Source organism: Pelobates fuscus, chromosome 8, assembly GCF_036172605.1.
Source record: "Pelobates fuscus isolate aPelFus1 chromosome 8, aPelFus1.pri, whole genome shotgun sequence".
Classification (NCBI taxonomy): Eukaryota; Metazoa; Chordata; class Amphibia; order Anura; family Pelobatidae; genus Pelobates; species Pelobates fuscus.
This window is the reverse complement of record NC_086324.1, coordinates 163,919,588-163,940,844: the sequence shown is the minus strand read 5'-3', so window position 1 is coordinate 163,940,844 and position 21,257 is coordinate 163,919,588. Positions and strand designations below refer to the sequence as shown.

The following is a 21,257-nucleotide window of genomic DNA, read 5'->3' as shown; positions in this document are numbered from 1 at the left end:
TACCCAGACTTTCTGGTGCTGTCCAATCACAGACGTCCCAATGCAGCTCAATGAGAAGTCTTTGCAAAATAGGGGCTTAGGGCAATTGATGACACTTGAGCTTAGCTCCACTGAGTAACTGTAACTGGACCTGCTGTCTGATTGACAGCCAGGGGGTGTAATAAGGTTTATTTCTATAAGTGACAATTACTATTTACTATAGTAAAAAAAAAGTGGACACACTCTTCACACATAAAGCACTTCAGCATGTTGAATTGCTTTAGGTGTATTGTGGGAAAGCAATTGATGATCAGACAGGGCTGGTATAGTATTGCTGGTACATAGTATTGATGATCAGACAGGGCTGGTATAGTATTGCTGGTATATAGTATTGATGATCAGGCAGGGCTGGTATAGTATTGCTGGTATATAGTATTGATGATCAGACAGGGCTGGTATATAGTATTGATGATCAGACAGGGCTGTTATAGTATTGCTGGTATATAGTATTGATGATCAGGCAGGGCTGGTATAGTATTGCTGGTATATAGTATTGATGATCAGACAGGGCTGGTATAGTATTGCTGCTATATAGTATTGATGATCAGACAGGGCTGGTATAGTATTGCTGGTATATAGTATTGATGATCAGACAGGGCTGGTATAGTATTGCTGGTACATAGTATTGATGATCAGACAGGGCTGGTATAGTATTGCTGGTACATAGTATTGATGATCAGACAGGGCTGGTATAGTATTGCTGGTATATAGTATTGATGATCAGGCAGGGCTGGTATAGTATAGCTGGTATATAGTATTGATGATCAGTCAGGGCTGGTATAGTATTGCTGGTATATAGTATTGATGATCAGACAGGGCTGGTATAGTATTGCTGGTATATAGTATTGATGATCGGACAGGGCTGGTATAGTATTGCTGGTATATAGTATTGATGATCAGACAGGGCTTTGATAGTATTGCTGGTATATAGTATTGATGATCGGACAGGGCTGGTATAGTATTGCTGGTATATAGTATTGATGATCAGACAGGGCTGGTATAGTATTGCTGGTATACAGTATTGATGATCGGACAGGGCTGGTATAGTATTGCTGGTATATAGTATTGATGATCAGACAGGGCTGGTATAGTATAGCTGGTATATAGTATTGATGATCAGACAGGGCTGGTATAGTATTGCTGGTATATAGTATTGATGATCAGACAGGGCTGGTATAGTATTGCTGGTATATAGTATTGATGATCAGACAGGGCTGTTATAGTATTGCTGGTATATAGTATTGATGATCAGGCAGGGCTGGTATAGTATTGCTGGTATATAGTATTGATGATCAGACAGGGCTGGTATAGTATTGCTGGTATATAGTATTGATGATCAGACAGGGCTGGTATAGTATTGCTGGTATATAGTATTGATGATCAGAGAGGGCTGGTATAGTATTGCTGGTATATAGTATTGATGCTCAGGCAGGGCTGGTATAGTATTACCGGCTGGTATATAGTATTGATGATCAGACAGGGCTGGTATAGTATTGCTGGTATATAGTATTGATGCTCAGACAGGGCTGGTATAGTATTTACGGCTGGTATATAGTATTGATGATCAGACAGGGCAGTATTGCCGGCTGGTACATAGTATTGATGATCAGACAGGGCTGGTACAGTATTGCTGGTATATAGTATTGATTATCAGGCAGGGCTGGTATAGTATTGCCGGCTGGTACATAGTATTGATGATCAGGCAGGGCTGGTATAGTATTGCTGGTATATAGTATTGATGCTCAGACAGGGCTGGTATAGTATTTCCGGCTGGTATATAGTATTGATGATCAGACAGGGCAGTATTGCCGGCTGGTACATAGTATTGATGATCAGACAGGGCTGGTATAGTATTGCTGGTATATAGTATTGATTATCAGGCAGGGCTGGTATAGTATTGCCGGCTGGTACATAGTATTGATGATCAGACAGGGCTGGTATAGTATTACCGGCTGGTATATAGTATTGATGAGAGTAGCTGCATGACTGGATGGGGTTAATGAGAATGGGATGGGGCTTCAGCAAGCCTTGCCTCCCCAGCTGATCTCTGACAGAGGGTGTGCCAGGCAGCAGTGTACCAGCTTTCCCCGGGACAGTGCCACATGCAGAAGCCTGGGGGGGCACAATGTGGCCCCTGTGCATGGAGCCATGGCACCCAGACTGAGCCCCCGCAAGGCCAAAAGATTCCTCTTTGCCAGCACCCTGTGTTTCTCCTGTACCCTGCTGTGCTACAGCCTGCTTCTCCGCAGCCCGCCTAGTATGCACATTGAGGGGTACCAGCAGCTCAGCTGCCCTCTGCCCCCAGCATCAGGGGGCAAAAAACTCCTGCAGAAGATGCCCCCCTGCCCTCTCTCGGCAGCTGCTCTCCCTCCCAGCAGCACAGAGGAACCCAGGACCAGCACTGCGTGGAGCGGCAGAAACCACACTGAGCACCCCCAAATCAGACGGGTCTCCCCTAAACCCACTGAGCACCAGATGTACCCCTTAGGGAACAGCACTGCCACCCCAAGATATGGGCACAAAAGACTCCCCCAGGCTATTATTGTGGGGGTTAAAAAGGGAGGCACCAGGGCTGTGCTGGAGTTTATAAGGGTGCACCCCGAAGTTCGAGCCATGGGAACTGAACCCCACTTCTTTGATAGGAACTATGAGAGGGGTCTGGACTGGTACAGGTATGTAATCTGGAGATTTACTAAGCATTGCGCATTGATTCATACTGTAATCATCTCAGCAGCTTTTTAAAAAAATACATCCCAAAAATGAGTTTTGTTTTATTTTGGCATTTTATTAAAATTATTATATAGTCTATGGAATCTTGATTATCGATTAATGGTCACTAAAAGGAATCACTACCTGACATTACTAGTTCCCTGTCTGATCTGCTACAGCTTTAACCTGGGGGCTGTTCAGAAATAACAAAAAATATCTTAAAAGACAAAAATGGCAAATTTTGACATGTCACCCATTTCCTAGAATGATGTGATAGCTAGCATCACATCTTAAATTGTACCCGGAGCCTGTCACACTCAATGCTTTGCCATTAAATAGGACCTGAACATGTTAGTAAATTTGCTTTGGGGATCGGTTTACATCGCATTATGGATAAGGCTGAAATTGGATTTTTGGCTGCAGGATTCTGCAAAGGAAACGTGTCTTTTAATTCGGTTTAAATTGGCGAGTTACAAAGTTAAAGAATGTTAAATAGGTCACTGACTCAGGGAATGTCTAGCCGAATAGATACTGTATCTATGTAAAAACAACACACAGCATGGGAGGTCTGGCTGGGAGTGATGAGAGTCAGGAATGTGTTTCCAGTACAGGACTATGAAGCTTCCACTAGGATAGTATTGTAATAATTGTGGGTTCACTGATTGATTGTTAGTTCATAGAGTGGCATGGGTGGCACACTCAGATGGTAGATACAGGGCATTAAACAGCCTGAGATTGATGGGTCCTTACCATAAAAGCTGGACCCCCCCATGCACCAACTCCCCCCTCCACCTTCTCATTAAGGTTATTTGTGAATTACACAGCAAGGAATTGACATCTTTAATAAATACAAATATACGGGAAACAAAACAATCACCATTAATTCAATAAAATATATTACGAAACACCTTGGGAGTTGTGTGAGCAGGTACAGCAGGGCAGCCGGGTACATGGGTAAATAGGAGAGGGCAGTAGCTCTGTACTGCTTGCTCATTAATAAATATTAGATTAAACAAATAAATAAATACAATTAAAAATAAATTTGAAAATTAAATATATATGTTCTATCTATCTATCTATCTATCTATCTATCATGTATGTATGTATGTATCTATCTATCTATCTATCTATCTATCTATCTATCTATCTATCTATCTATCTAGCATCTATCTTTCTATCTATTTATCTATCTACTGTCTATCTATACTCTATCTTTCTATCTATCTAGCATGTATGTATGTATGTATGTATGTATCTATCTATCATGTATGTATGTATGTATGTATGTATCTATCTATACTTTATCTATCTATCTATCTATACTCTATCTTTCTATCTATCTATCTATCTATCTATCTATCTATCTAGTATGTATGTATGTATGTATGTATCTATCTATCTATCTATCTGTACTTTATCTATCTATCTATCTATACTTATCTTTCTTTCTATCTACCTATCTATCTACCTATCTATCTACCTATCTATCTACCTATCTATCTACCTATCTATCTACCTATCTATCTACCTATCTATCTACCTATCTCTGTACTTTGTCTGTCTGTCTATCTATCTGTACTTTGTTTATATATCTGACTATCTATCTATCTGTACTTTCTCAATCTATCCATCTATCTATCTATCTATCCGTATCTTTCTTTCTTTCTTTCTTTCTATCTATCTGTACTTTCTTTATCTATCTATCTATCTATCTATCCTTTATCAATCTATCTATCTATCTATCTACACTCTATCATCTATCTATCTATCTATACTTTGTCTATTTATCTGTCTGTCTGTCTATCTATCTATCTGTACTTTGTCTATCTGTACTTTATCTATCTATCTAGTCCATTAACAGTTACTAGATATTCTATTTAATGCCTAGGGGCCCCACTTATCGGTGTGATTGGGGAGCATAGTTCTGTTTTCATGGCACAGGACAGACAGATTTGTGTTTCTAGAAAGTGACGCCCAGTCCTCCCTCCAAAGCCCAGCAGAAAGCAAGCAATGGAATAGAGGCATGCATTGGGTCACCCTATCGCCCATGGTGGCACTGGCCACCAAACTAGGTCCTCTGCTGAAAACGAAATCCCATGAGGCTTGCAAAAGATCATGGGAGCTGTTGCTGATAGAGATTGCCTTTACCACCTCTGCTGGACAGTTATTCCATGTACTTCCTACAATTAATTTATTACTCCTTCCACACCGCAGGCATGGACAGAACACCATGGGAATTAGACATTTTCAGCCAAAACAGCCTGGCATACAATGTAAATATAAAAAAAAAAAAAAAATGGAAAAAAACTTAGAGCCCACTTTAAAATATATAGAGAGAGGACGCGTATTGTAACGTAAGTGGGAGTGCACACTTAACATCACTTTAACATGATATATTTCAGAATTATTAATATTATTATAAGAGCCAGGGACTGACAAAATGATTTATTCACTAAAAAGAGAATTCAAAGTAAATTTCAAATTTAAAAGCATACACTAATGTTCCTTTAAGGCCAAAATAGTACATTGTGTTAGTCAGGTATGCCTCCACTTTGACTTCTCTGGCGTTAAATTTGATATTCACTTTGAATTTACTTTGAATTCTCACGATATTTCCGAACTACATTTCCCATCATGCATAGCCAGCCTTGAGTTTTTATCACAGGTCTAGAGTTTTCATTTATGGGAGCACGTTGTATTGCTATACTGGCCATATCTTATCTACTAAGCAGTCGGAAAGACAGTGATGAGTCAGTACAAGTGTAAAATCTATCTTTATCGGTACCAATGTATAGATCTGAATGCTGATGACTGCAACCATTTAAGTCCAAGGAATAGGCAAAGCTTAGTACCTTAATACCTCTACTCTGTTAGTAGTACGTATAGCTATATATCGTTCTGTCTGTAACCCGACCGATGAATATTTACTACATTTGTAAAGTCTCTAGATGAGATCACTATAGAAGACTTCTTAAATATATAGCTCACCCCAAATTCGCTCATGGGGTTAAATTATCCCTGTGCTATTTTCTATTTTAAAATGCTGTTTCGAAAAGCAGAGAGGCCCCCGTGAGTTCCCTTTTTCAGGCTGTACACAGCATTGTGGAATGCAGGTATTTTTTTTTTCGTGATAGATGACATGCCACGACTGTTATGGTATCATAGGATTTGGCTAACCACTTGTCATGAAGGTGTTAAAATCACAGTAGACAAGTATTGTAGATAATATTCATCTAGTATTGGAGAGTCCTGCAATATTTATTCACTAAATAGAGCTTATCATTGGCTAGATATTTTACAATGTCTATACCAAGCTCTGCGCACCAAGCTCTGTACAACATCATTTTCTATCCAACACACGGATCTCTCCTGCATAATATTTTTGGGCGAATTTGACTTGAGCTAGTTGAGTAATAGAGCTGTCTTTATTTTTTTTTGCCGTTTAAAGGATATCTGTTTGTTTATCGAGCTCCCACAGGAGTCGATGTCATTATTTAAAGGACAACTGTCGCCTCAAAACTATATTTTCATAAAATAATCCGATCATCATGTTTTGAAAGGAAACAGAATTTTTTAAAAAAAATGTAGTATATATTTAAAGAAAAAAAAAAAAAGAGAGAGAAGACCAACAGTTAGTCTCTATGGTTATCCCTGTTTCTGTGCAGAGAGTGAAGTATGGAAGACCATATAGACTGTCGGTATTCAAACACCGTCTGACGCAAGGTCTGTGTATGTGGCTGAAGGATCCTGACATATACTAAAGGAGGAATGAGTTTTGCAAACTTTCAAAACTTGACAAAAGTATTATTATATTAAAAATAATTTTGAGGGGACAGTTTGTCTTTAAATTATTTTCTCTTTAGATAATACAGGTCCAAGAATCATGGGAAATGTAGTTTAAGAACAGCTTTGAGAGTGTTTTCTTATTGTGTTTCACTGACATTCTGTGCTTAGATATATGGACAGAGTTCACATTAGCTGCCTGGTCTTCTATTTCCTGGCTGGCTGATTGACACTGCTGGAGGTGGAGTTACACCACAGGCAGAAAAGAGGTTAAACTCAATATGGGCAATATTTCATAGCAAAACTCTGCACAAGCACCATAACCGCTTCAAATCACTAACGTAGTCACGGTGCTTGGAGTAACATTAAAACTAAAACATTCTTTTGATTTCTATGTTTATTTACAGTTTTACAAACAGTTTGTTAGCTGTTGTGGCCTAAAATAGGAAACTTACTTGAAATTCACTTTGAATTTCAGACAATTCACACTTGAGTGACTAAGCCTGAATGATTGTTTCATGGTCACTTGCTGGGTTACAGGCTATGGATGAGGAACCGTTCTGGGACTAGAGTTCTAAACATGGTTTCATTACTTGGAAAACTAATGGAATGTTCCAACCGCTTGCTATTTTCTCAGCCCCTAATCCAGAAATGCAGATTTTTATACATGACCTCAGCAATGCAAGCAATGTTAAATTCAGTAAATTCCACCATATATCTATATTTTATGTTGTGCATGGTGTGAGGGTTAATCTTCATTGAGTAGTTTAGGATGGTTTGACTCCTCTTAGTTGAAAGCAATACATCGATAAGCTACTTATTGGATTGTAACGTATTGATGGTAACTGGGTTTTTACATCATATTTCCTTCCAAACAGACATAGGCATGCAAATTCAAAGAAATTGGATTACCTTTTCCCATGACTGTGTCAGAGCTCATGTTTGGCTCATTTGTGTGCGTTTGATTTCCCTAGTGTCTGTAATCCCCGTGTCAATTCTACGCAATTTTACAGAATAAATCCATCAATGTCTTATATGACACTGCGCATAAACATGTTATATAATACTCTGCCGAGGAACAGGCTGGCTAACTGGTGCCATAAAAAAATCAATCCAGACTACTTACAATAGGATCGGCCACCAGGGCACTCCTGACACAATAACCACTACAGCCGCTGCAGTGGATATGGTGCTGCTAGTAAACCTTGAAGGTAATTTTCACTCTTCTCAGCAGAACTGGGACTTTAGAGAAAACAGCTGGTGCAGGGGACCAAAATCAGGACTGTGTTTGGGTTAGTTGGCAAGTACTCATGGGATCAGTAACACCACAACAACCTGCACAACAGTCTGTAGTGGTTATAGTGCTTTCAAAGTGTCTATACAACCACACTGTTACAATGGCTGCTTGCTTTCTAAAAACAAAAAACGTTCTATGGCACAGTTTTGTTTTTCGCCTTCCTATCCTGTTTTGTTTGTTTGTTTGTTTTCTTTGTCCTGGTATCATCTGTTATTTTTTTTAATTTTTTTTTAATATAAAATAGATTATTATATTTGACCTAATAGCCTGTTGATCAATATTGAGAAAGCGGTCATAGCTGCGTATAACCGATGGTGCAGGGCCTCGACACCGTAAGTAGGGAGTAAACAGTATATGTTTTTGTCCATAGATTGTATCTTGTCATTTGTTTTACTTTACTGTCGGACTGTGGCAGTATATATATATCTCTCTCCCATGTGTTCAGACGTCATTGCTACACTTGCAAAAAAAATTCCAATCATTATCGGATAAAACGTATATACCACCAGCCCAATGTGGATCACCATATATAGACTACATGTTCCATGATGCTCTGCTAGTCTCGAAGCTAATCATTACATCTCTAGGAAATGATATTACTCAATAAAACATTGAAAATCACCTAGGACTTGTAATGTGAGTTTTCATGTAATGTTGTGCTTCAATTTAAATGGATATTAAAGATTTAGCGATTGACATCACAATCCAGTTCAGTCCTGGCACAGCCAAGGCACACACACTGAACTAAAACATTACATTATATCCTCCTCTACATACTACAACCAATGACAAACAGACAATTACATTGTTGTTTTAAAAATGATTAATGGAGTCAAAATGGAGGCAGTCAGTTTAGAACAGAGCTGAATACAGCCTTGTGGATTTCTACAATTCATTTTATTCTTCAGACCTCACGTGCTAATTTGTGTTAAACATAGGGGATGAGTACATGTAATATTACATAGCCTGTAGCAGGGTGGTTATTATTTAACTGGATTGTCTATGTAACGTGTGAGCCAATAATTATTTAATGCATTATATTGCTACTGTATTCAAAAATATTGTCAAAATAAAAAAATAAAAAATGAAAAAATTCTTACCTTCAACCTTCGCAGCCAAACTTATGTTTAGTGGGTCACCTGTCTCCCCGGGATGAGGGGCATTACGTTCTGGTCTAAAGGGATATTTCTTTCTCCTGTTTTGAATATAGAATGCAGAGAATTGGGGTGAATTGAAAACCAGATTCGAAAATTCGTTCCAAAATAAAAAAACAAAGCTTTGACTCTAGATGATTTGTATTTTATTTTTCAAATCTGCGCATTCTCCCGTAAATTTTCGCAGTTCAGTTCACTACAATTTGCTGTTTCGTGAGTAAATCACATCACCCTGTTTTAATCTCTGCAAACACCATTCTGGTGAACATGCAGCAGCAAAATCTTAAGGTTAGGCCGCGCAGGGATAGGCAACCTTCGGCTCTCCAGATGTTGTGGACTACATCCCCCATAATGCTCTTACACACGTAATGCTGGCAAAGCATCATGGGCGGTGTAGGCCAAAACATCTGGAGAGCCGAAGGTTCCCCACCCCTGGTCAATGAAAACAAACATGTCTGACAATAAACCTCCAATAATGAGAGATTCGGGTGAGATCGAAGCAGCGATATTTGAAGGAATCCGCTCTAAAATACTTGGTTTTCTGATCTGTCGCTCTGTTAGCACTGAAAACACTTTGTTCTAAGAATAGTCATTTGGAATAATTTAATTCAAAAATGCTCCTTTTACTGAGCTTATTAGTGAGCAGTTAGAATATATATCGAGACGATGAATGAAATTGTCAGATGGATATTAATGCACAGCCTTAATAACGTTATGATGAAGAAGACTAATGTTAAACTTATTATTTTTTATTAGTCATTTCCTGCAATTGAGCTAATTCTCGAAGTTATCTTCACTCTTCATTGACTCACGGGTGATCCACTGCTAAAAGGCGCAGAGTACAGTGATTAGTGCTCCAACTGCGATTTCACACAGTGTTAGTACTCACTAAAATGGGAATTGAAATGAAATTCAAAGGGAATTTCAAATTTTAGTGAAAACATTGCTGAAAGTTATTCATAATTGAGTATGAGAATTCTTCAATTTCAGTTATTCTGGCCTATTTTTCCAATAAAATATTCTGCACAACATTAAACACTCCCGCCAGCCTAAACTGTTGACACAAGGCAAGACATGAATTAATGATATTTTCACCACATTCTGGCTTTGTTGTCTACATGTCACAGCAGAGACACCAACCAGATCATTCTTCTTCTGTCCGTTTTGGGGCACCTGTGATCAGAAGCCTCAGTTTTCTGTTGTCTGTATAAATGGAACCCAGTGAGGTCTTCTGCTGTTTAGCCCATCAAATTAAAGGTTTATAATGCTTGATCCTTTCTGTTCATTTTAATGTGCCCTGTCTCATTAACAAATAATTTTTATCCATCGATCAGACCCTCGGTTAATTTTTTTTCAAACCATTCTCTGTACAGTCTAAAGACTAAGTAAAAAAAAAGTAAAAAAAAATCCAAGGAGATCTTTAATTTCCGGCATACTAACCCACGTCTCGAAGCAGCCATTGTTCCATCGTCAAAAGTCACTGAGATCATAATTCTTCCCCATTCTGATATTTTATCTGAACAAGAAATGAACCTCTGGACCAAGCCAAACCAACGTACGCATTGCGTTGTCCTCCTGTAGTTGGCGGATTAGATATTTGCATTAACAAGCAAGCATACCAGCACTTATAATTACCGCAATATCCTACCTAACTCTGACAAAGTAACCACAACAGATATCAAGAGCACTAATAAAAAAAAGTTCATTACTCATTAAATGACCGTGTAATCACATAGGATTAGTCAACATTTAACACGTTATATAAAAATTCATTATTAACAAAGAAAATAAATGATCCACAGAAATAGGCTTAGCACCGACAGCAGTTGCTGACCTGGTCGGATCACTGGAGACACTGGCTTCTCAGTAAGATCTGTTGGGTTTTACCTGTTAATTTTCACTGTGATCAATAAGAATCGACAGAAGACACACGGCTGCTCATATAGAACACAGCCCATTATGTCTTGGAATATTTAAACAGGGGATAGATGATCAGAGCAGTAAAATTAAAGGTTAGAAAAAAAGAAAACACGCACACACAATCCATGTGGATTGTAATTAATAGACTGTCTTCCAAAAAGATCAATAATTCTGATCAGACACATAATGAGAAAATCTATAGGGTCTTGTGATTAGATTCTGGCAGTCACTTCTCTCACTCACAAGTCTGCCCCTTCATTTATTTCCTTGACTAGGTGCATTATATTCTTTAAACTCTATGTGACAGGTCATCTGGGAGTTATAGCAGCCAAAGCAGAATATATATGAACGCTAATACGTAGCATACAAAGGAATTCAACTCAGATCAGGGAGGGAGAATTTATTGCTGGATATCACCTCAGTGGAGTGCCTTTCAACTGTGGTCCATTCTTTTCCAAATTAGAAGGAACAGAAGTAATAATATAAAAAGTGGACAATTGAAGGACTGATAGACACACCTCATCAATCTGAGGTCAGAATAGGGAATTCCATAAAGCAACATTGTACAGAGAACCTGGAATTAAAACAGGAAGTGCTTGGTGGGGAGCTTCCTGTTCTGCTTCAGTTTCCTAATGAACATAAAAAAAAACTTGTTTTAAAATTAAATGCGGCTTACATATACATTTATTTTGTGTTGTAAAAAGTTCATCTAAAATAACGAATACTCACTTAATCTGGCTGGCTTCCTCAGTCTTAATTTTAGTTTAAATACCTTTAATGAAACAAATTTTATCTCCTAGCAAAACACAATAAAACACTGAGATATTATTGTTAACCTGGTCTAGAGAGTAGGTATGGAGACACTAAAAAGATATTTATAATATACTAACAGCCTAAGTCTCATTTGTTTACCTCTTCAAACTTAAGGTAGGTATCTGCTAATTTATTTTCATGCCTGTACTGTACACATGGGAATTGTCCATCTTGGCTCCAGTAGGTTGTAGTTGGCCTTTTGGCACGGAGTAGTATTTGATGATCATGGTTTGCAAAATTGATGTAATAGGTTTTGGGGCTTGGGTTAGGCATTGCGATTCAGGCTGGGGTTAGTGGTTCTCCTCCCAGACACTATATTTGGGCAGAGTAGGCACCTGCCATCCGGGTAAACAGGTACCTAGTCTTCCTTAGGTCACAGCTGGCTGCCTTTTTGGGGCCCTAAGGTGGCCAGCGGGTCTGCTCCTGAGCACCATTGAACAGCGGAACACTGACGACCTCAGTGACCCCTGACTCCAGCACAATGACATGAAGTGGTTATAGTCCCTTTAACAAACTGCCTTTTACTAAGCATCTATTGTGATTCAATTTCCATACTGCGGTATACGAATTGTAGATATTACAGGCAGCACTTCTTGGCAACCCTTTACTGCTGGTTCACACAGCAACTTCTGACACTGCTTCGAGTTCATGGCTGTTGATCTAAATGTAAACCATTTGTGTTTCTTCATGAGTAATTCATGGCTTTTTGTTTCATTATTATTATTTTTAACCCAGGTGCTTCGTGTACAGTCTGGATACAGAACACCCTCTTCCTGACACTCTTTTGATTGGGAAATAATTGCAGCAGCTGCGGCTTATTAGGAGATTTTTAATGATTGCTGCTTTCTGTTACCTATGACAGAATTTCACCTCACATTCATCATTTCCAGATAAATTAACTGCACTTAAACGCCTGCCTAGATAATACAGGAGCCAGGGAAAAAAATAAATAACACTAACGGGGTTATTCATTAATGTATGAACTGTCTGCAAATCAAAGGGGTTTATTTCTTAGTTTAGTTAAAAAACACTGCTAGACAGAAGTAATCGACTAGTTGTAAACCCACAAATCTCGTGACGCAATAGGTTGCCAAGGCATCATGGGAGCAAAATTGAGTGATCTCTTCCTTCAGTAAAAGAAAAAAAGACAGACAACAAGAGAACCTAAAACACAGATCCTAAAAATTATTGCTATTTAAAAGACGTCGTCCCCGTGGGTAAATACATATCAATTTAAGATTCTTAGAGAGTAGGATGATTTTCATGAAAAGTGATTTAATTACACGAGTAAGCACAGTGGCTTTCAACAAATCACAGCAAGTCATTATAGTTATACAAGGAGCTTAGTGGATTTGTTATGGATGAGTAATGAGTGGATCAGGGCCGGTGCAAGGATTTTTGCCGCCCTAGGCAAAGAAATGTTTTGCCGCCCCATTTGTTCCACCCGCTCATGCAGACTGACATACGCTGACCCAAGCAGACAGACGCACACGCACTGACACATGCAGACACACACTGACCCACACAGACACACACTGACCCATACATAGAAACACTGACCCATACAGACACACACTGACCTACACAGATACACACTGACCCATACATACACACACTGACCCATACATACACACACTGACCCATACAGACACACACTGACCTATGCAGACAAACACAGACCCATGCAGACACACACTGACCCATACAGACAAACACAGACCCATGCAGACACACACTGACCCATACAGACACACACTGACACATACAGAGAAACACTGACCCATACAGACACACACTGACCCAGACAGACACACACTGACCTATACAGACAAACACAGACCCATGCAGACACACACTGACCCATACAGACACACACTGACACATACAGAGAAACACTGACCCATACAGACACACACTGACCTACACAGACAAACACTGACCCATGCAGACACACACTGACCCATGCAGACACACACTGACCCATACAGAGAAACACTGACCCATACAGATACACACTGACCCATACAGAGAAACACTGACCCATACAGACACAGACTGACCCATGCAGACACACACTGACCCATACAGAGAAACACTGACCCATACAGACACACACTGACCCATACAGAGAAACACTGACCCATACAGACACACACTGACCTACACAGACAAACACTGACCCATGCAGACACACACTGACCCATACAGACACACACTGACCCATACAGAGAAACACTGACCCATACAGATACACACTGACCCATGCATACACACACTGACCCATACAGACACACACTGACCTACACAGACACACACTGACCCATACAGACAAACACCGTCCCATACAGACCAACACTGATCCATACAAGCACACACTGACCCATACAGACCCACACTGACCCGGATTGACATTCCCAAACACAAATACACATTGTGATGTCCCATTGACATCTTTCTTCATATTTGACTGCCTTTTCATGTGTTCCTGGCCGCTTCCCTGTGCCAGAGAAACACTGACCCATACAGACACACACTGACCTACACAGACAAACACTGACCCATGCAGACACACACTGACCCATACAGACACACACTGACCCATACAGATACACACTGACCCATACAGATACACACTGACCCATGCATACACACACTGACCCATACAGACACACACTGACCTACACAGACACACACTGACCCATACAGACAAACACCGTCCCATAAAGACCAACACTGATCCATACAAGCACACACTGACCCATACAGACCCACACTGACCCGGATTGACATTCCCAAACACAAATACACATTGTGATGTCCCATTGACATCTTTCTTCATATTTGACTGCCTTTTCATGTGTTCCTGGCCGCTTCCCTGTGCCTGGCCGCCTTCACTCTGTCTCAGCCCCTGCTATACTCCTGCCCACTTGTCCCCACGTACAGGGCAAGGGACGGGGGTGAGAAATTGAAGCGCCCATGTGCAGTTGCGGCAATGGGAGTCCTTGTGAGGGGCCTGGCTGAGCAGGCTGAAGTGGATGCCACCGGACCAGTGTTACACCGGGCGCTAGACAGAAGCTATGTAACTGCTCCCTAGCGCCCGGTAACATGGCCGGCGGCATGATTTGTATAATTATTTAAACATAAATGGGCGGCCAAACAAGCAGAGCAGTAAAGCTCCTGCCGGCGCCCCTCTTTAAGCAGCGCCCTAGGCGGACCCCAAGTTGGCCTATAGGAAGCGCATGCCTTGGAGGGAATAAGTACTAAAAAGAACAGATAGCCCAAGAATATCTAACATCTACATCTACCAGTCTACCATTTACAGTGATCTTCACTAATGGGAGAATTGTCAACCTGTAAAAATTCTTCATGTCAGTTAAGGTTTGGCTTTGCTGGAATTAAATTTGAAATTCACTTGAAATTAATTTCAAATTCTCACTTTAGTAAATAACCCTATCAGTGTCAGTGAACTAGAAGGATGGGCTTCAATAAGATAAATATTTTGGGGAAGTTTTTTTAAATAATTATAGTTTTTATAAATAATGTCTCCCCCTGGGTGTTCGACCCTTCCACATTTTATTGATATCAGGGATTGTTGAGTATTTTGGGGAAGTTTTTATAAATAATGTCTCCCCCTGGGCGTTCGACCCTTCGGCATTTTATTGATACCATGGATTGTTGAGTATTTTGGGGAAGTTTTTATAAAAAATGTCTCCCCCTGGGCGTTCTACCCTTCGGCATTTTATTGATACCATGGATTGTTGAGTATTTTGGGGAAGTTTTTATAAAAAATGTCTCCCCCTGGGCGTTCGACCCTTCGGCATTTTATTGATACCATGGATTGTTGAGTATTTTGGGGAAGTTTTTATAAAAAATGTCTCCCCCAGGGCGTTCCACCCTTTGGCATTTTATTGATATCAGGGATTGTTGAGTATTTTGCTTTCCTTACATCTAAACCTTCTGCATGATCTGTTGGTTTCCCTAACAGAAAGTAAGTGGATCTTGACTGTATTACTTTCTGAAAACCTTACTGCAACAGACCAGGTTTTTAAGTTTTTAATAAATATTAATATATAGAATATTTTCCAGATGCTTTTGCGTTGGCACCTAAAGTTATAAAAAAAACAACTATAAAATTAAAATATACCAATTGGTGACCGTAGAACTTTGCTGGAAGGAAACCTTTAGTTATGTCCTTACACTAAATGAAACGTTGTGGAGATGCTGCTTGGCCATTGTGGAAGTGGACATTTGCATAAGGGCATCCAATAAGGGAGGGACTGGGGTGATTGAGACACATGGAAGGTACGGGAGGGGATTGAGACACATGAAATGGATGGGGGGCGTTGAGACACATGGAAGGGACTGAGGGGGTAATTGAAACACTACAGGGGCTGGGGGGAATTAAGTCACATGGAGGAACTGGGGGAAATTGACACAAAGGAAGGGACAGAAGGGAATTGAGACACATGGAGGGACTGGGGGAAACTGACACATGGAAGGGACTGGGGTGATTGAGACACATGATCCGTTAGATGCTCACCCAATCTCCACTCCTTCAAAAAATTGTTAAAAACCCACTTCTTCATAAAAGCGTGTTAATTAAACTGTTAATAGCTCCCAACTGATTCCTCTTCTGCAACTGTCACTAGTCTAATACTACCCTTACCTTTTGTGTCACTTTACCCCACTCCCTCTAGCATGTAAGCTCATTGAGCAGGGCCCTCAACCCCTCTTTTCCTGTGTGTCCAACTTGTCTGGTTACAACTACATGTCTGTTCGTCCACCCATTGTAAAGCGCTGCGGAATTTGACGGCGCTCTATAAATATCATAATAATAATAATAATAATAATAATAATGAAAGGTACGGGAGGGGATATAGACACATGGAAGATACAGGCAGGGATTGAGACACATGAAATGGATGCGGGGGTTGAGACACATGGAAGGGACTGGGGGGGGGGTAATTAAGTCACATGGAGCAACTGGGGGAAATTGACACAAAGGAAGGGATGGGAGGGAATTGAGACACATGGAGGGACTTGGGTGGAATTTAAACATGGTAGGGACGGCAGGGAATTGAGACACATGGAGGGACTGGGGGGAATTGACACATGGAAGGGATGGGAGGGAATTGAGACACATGGAGGAACTGGGGGGAATTGACACATGGTAGGGACGGGAGGGAATTGAAACAGATGGAAGAGCTGGGTGGGGATGAGACACATGGGGGGCATGGTAATTCTTGCACCGGGGCCCGGTCATTTCCAGTAACGCCTCTGGCTGTAGTGGCTATAGAGTAGCCCTTTTAAAGTCTTAGCATTTAGACAACTTGAGGATTTTATTTTTATCTCTGTTATTTTGGCCTTAATTTTTATTTATTCTTTCCACATGCAGGAACCTGATGCCTCGATCTGTGGACCGGCAAATCACTGTTGAGAAGACGCCTAGCTATTTTGTAACACGTGATGCCCCACGCAGGATTTCCCACATGTCGCCCAAAGTCAAGCTGATTGTAGTTGTACGTAACCCAGTGACCCGTGCCATTTCAGACTATACACAGACCTTATCCAAGAAACCAGACATCCCCAGCTTCAGCGAACTGGCCTTCCGCAATCAAACCAGTGGGGAGGTGGACACTGCTTGGAATGCTATTAGAATAGGACTTTATGCTTTGCACCTCCAACCCTGGCTTAGCCATTTCCCCATTTCCCAGATGCACTTTGTGAGCGGAGAGAGACTCATCACAGATCCTGCTGGTGAGATGGCAAGAGTGCAAGATTTTCTTGGCCTCAAGCGTTTAGTGACTGACAAACATTTCTATTTCAACAAGACCAAGGGCTTTCCCTGCCTCAAGAAGCCCGGTGGTGGAGGAGCACCACGTTGCCTTGGCAAATCTAAGGGACGGACTCATGTGCAGATAAACACTGAGGACATAGAGCAGCTGAGAGACTTCTACCGACCACATAACATTAAGTTTTATGAGATAGTAGGACAGGATTTTCATTGGGAGTAGAGCAGATCCAGACACAGGCAGAGGTTGGAATATATAGAACAACTTATGTTCAGAAAGGATAAAGGGAATGAGTGGAAACAAAAGTTACTCGTGGTTGTGGGTGAGAGAGCAAGCAAGCTAACAGAGGCAATATCAATAACTAGCAGACACGAGAAAAATAGCTCACAACGTCAGGTAGAAAATGGAGACTAGTCAGCTGGGTGAAAGAATGGAATATTATGGCATAGGACCATAGTGGATGCAATCGTTTAATGCTCATCGAAAGAAGTCCTAGCCTTTTCGCCGAAGGAAAAGGCAGCAAAGCATAAGTTCTGCGAGAACTCTGAACAATGAGATTCATAAGGTAGGAACTGGGATTGTGGAGGATAAATCAAAAGCTTTTCTCTACAGAAAACATATTTGAAGATATATCATAGTCCCATTACAGCATCAAGTCCAAAGAGCACTGGTGGGTAGTCCTTGGATGTATTAAGCACACAAATCAATTAAATGTCGATTAACTAACAATAATCATGGGAAGGAATCGAAGTGCATTCAATTTCCAGTACTCCTATCAGTAAAACCGCAACCAGGAGGCCTGTTGGTCCTACAACAAATCCACCCTTTTAACTTGTAGAGGGATACGAAACACGATGGTCTGTATGTATTCTCAATACAGTGTCTACTAAAGGACCGGTTTTACTGGAAGAATTCTGTACGCTTATCAGACCTCAGACACTTTACTTCAGATAAAGCACAAAGTGATAGAGAAATAGAAACACAAGAGGACTGTTGGTGGTGGTACTACACTATCCTAGACACACACCACAGTACTGATGGTGTGATGCCACATTTCTGTTAGTCTATGAGGGCAACTAGGCAGTGCTCTTAAAAGTTGGCGCAGAAGATCAGCCCCGTCTGGTAGATATGTGTTTAAACATCCTATTGTGGGCTTTAACTTAAGTTATGGTTCCCCTGGATGGTGTCCTGTTAAAAATGCTACTGTTACCGCTGATATTTAATGTAAAGGTCTGTAGAAGTCAGATCTGGAGTGTTAGTATTATGGACGATGTAGAACTCAGACAACATATCAGACATCAAACCAGATTGTTTCATTGTATCCAGTTGGCTATGTATTATCAACACATCAGTTATCCAATGTTATATTCCACCCAAGTGAAAGTGAAGTAGAATGTCCTGTCTACCAGAGAACTACAAGAATTTAGTGGATCTTCTTGAATATCTAAACACCTTTGAAAAAAGGCTCCTGGACTTTTGTGGTCTGTTTGCTAGAGTCCCATAAAACCATTCAACAATGAATTGGTTCAAACTAAAAACACAGATAGTTCAAGGTTTATTAGTTGTAGATTTGTACAAGGCAAAAAAAAATGTGGTTCGTCCGAAAATTGATTTTTTTAAAAACATTTTTTTAGATGATTCGGGTTTCGTCCATGTGGTGTTTTGGCTCAAATTAATTTCGCCCATGCAATCGTTTTGGGAAGAGTGATTCGGACAAACCAAAACGAGGCCAAAAGGCACCTATCTGGTTCACATATCAAGATAGCAGAAGTAACCAATAGAGTATGGAGCAGTAAAAAAATATATATATATTATATTTATATTTTATGAAAACCAAAGAAAAAAGATACTTACATGCTATCCCAAATCCCTATGCACATTTAAATAACTGGAGTTTTTTTTTAAATCACTCGAATGGCTATTTAAGTGTAAGCCCACTTGCCACATCATGACAAAACCTCTTGAGTCTTGAGTCCTACACTAACAATTCTCGTTGCTGCTTTCAGTTAAAAGAGGCATTTTTTTCAAACCCCAACACACTTATTAACCCTTAATAGGGAACACATGGGGTGGGCGGCAGCACTGTAACATGGCTGTGCAATGCAAATGAAATGTGAACATACAAAACTAAGCCCTGCACTCAAACTCCCACTACTCATGGGCGGCAGCAATGTCTATAGTGCACATCAGCCCCAATACATGTAATAAAAAAAGTTAAAATCATTTTTTTTCTTTGCACATTATATAAAATCCCTATGCACATTTAAACAACTGTAGGTTTTTTTTAATATCACTCCAATGGCTATTTATGTGAAGTAGGGATAGTGTGCAAGTAACTGTTTTCCTTGGTGACAACAAATACCAAAATGTTTATGATTTCCTATAAATAAAATATTTATTTTTTTCTGCATGTTAAAAGTGTTTTCACTGGTTTGTTATATTTTTATGGTTCAATTTTAACATAGTACGAATGCTCCTTAAAATATTCACTCACACCCATATCATAACCATGAACCAGCCGAAGTGGATGCAGACGCTGGTACTGACTATCTAAGATCACACTTCCATGTTCCAAGACACAACAATGCGGAGTGTGCAGAGATATGACGTCATAGCCTGGTATTCTCTGCGTTCCGTTTATCCTGCTTACACGCTCGAGTAAGAACAGCCACAAGTGAGCTCTGTACAAATGGAGGTACCAACCTATGGTACTTCATATCTAGGCCAGCTGGGGTAAGGAATTGTAACACAATGCATATGTTTAACACCATCATTTATTTCTTAAAGTGAGAATTCATAGTGAATTTGGAATTTAAGGTCAAATTAGCCAAAGTGGAAAAATTCTCTAAAGCAAGTTTGTTTTCACTACGGCTACTCTGGCCTTAAATTTGAAATTCGCTTTGAATTCTCACTTTAGTTAATAAACCTGTATATCTGTTTCAGGGCTCTGGAGAATTTGATACAACAATCAGGACCAGAGGCTGTCTGAGGATGGGGATTATAATCCAAAATCCCTTAGTCCAGTAGTGCTGGCCTGGATTCACACTAACAGGACCATATTAGCATGGCTGATACAATGACTGACACTTGTGACAGAAGATATTGGGGATGTTGATTTTAATGTTCCAACAAAGTTACATTTTCACGTCTGCTAATTTGGGCTTTCATATCCAGTCCTTTTGACGATTCTCCTACGAGGTTGTCTACCAAGTCGAGAAACGTACATTTTAGCGCATAATAGACTAGGTGACTAAATTAGCTCAGCTGGTGAAATGTGGAAATATTTTGACCAGAAACATGCAATAAAAATGCATAATCTAGCATATCTGGTTACACTATAACCACTTCAGCAATCAGCATACTGAATATGCCCTATTCAATATGTTCTTCCAATATGCCCAATTCAGTTTGAGATTCTTTTTAGTTCGTATACAAAGGACTGTTCATAGACCTCCTTCTGTATATAGCTAGATAATAATAATTAAAACAGACAGATAGACATGTTGATTAAGACTCAGAATTCACTCCAAGTACCATAACCACTGCAGTTTATTGTACAAGGTTATTTTTGTGCTTATGATGCCAGGAGGCTTTGGATGCCGACCCACCCGTTTTTGTCGACCGGGTTTATTCAGTTAAGCACAGCCCTGACAACCAAATGCATTTTCTCTCTACTTTGAGGATTATATCAAATATTTTGCATGCTGTTTCTCATATTGACGTATAGAGGCGGCACGAGGAATTATTTAA

The 21,257-nt window shown here is 40.1% G+C and overlaps 1 protein-coding gene across 1 annotated transcript; it reads left to right on the top strand.

The window, feature by feature from the left end:
• The first annotated feature begins 2,107 nt into the window (after nt 1-2,107).
• On the top strand, nt 2,108-19,121 carry HS3ST2 (heparan sulfate-glucosamine 3-sulfotransferase 2). Its single transcript, XM_063428999.1, has 2 exons — nt 2,108-2,711; nt 17,111-19,121. The coding sequence occupies exons 1-2, from the start codon at nt 2,188-2,190 to the stop codon at nt 17,727-17,729; spliced, it is 1,143 nt and encodes a 380-aa protein (XP_063285069.1). The 5' UTR covers nt 2,108-2,187; the 3' UTR covers nt 17,730-19,121.
• Nucleotides 19,122-21,257: the final 2,136 nt, after the last annotated feature.

Bases quoted from the DNA above. Each gene is read 5' to 3' on its own strand.
- HS3ST2 (XM_063428999.1), top strand. From the start codon at position 2,188: ATGGCACCCAGACTGAGCCCCCGCAAGGCCAAAAGATTCCTCTTTGCC. The intron at 2,712-17,110 runs GTATGTAATCTG...TTCCACATGCAG, and splicing joins AGGGGTCTGGACTGGTACAG to GAACCTGATGCCTCGATCTG.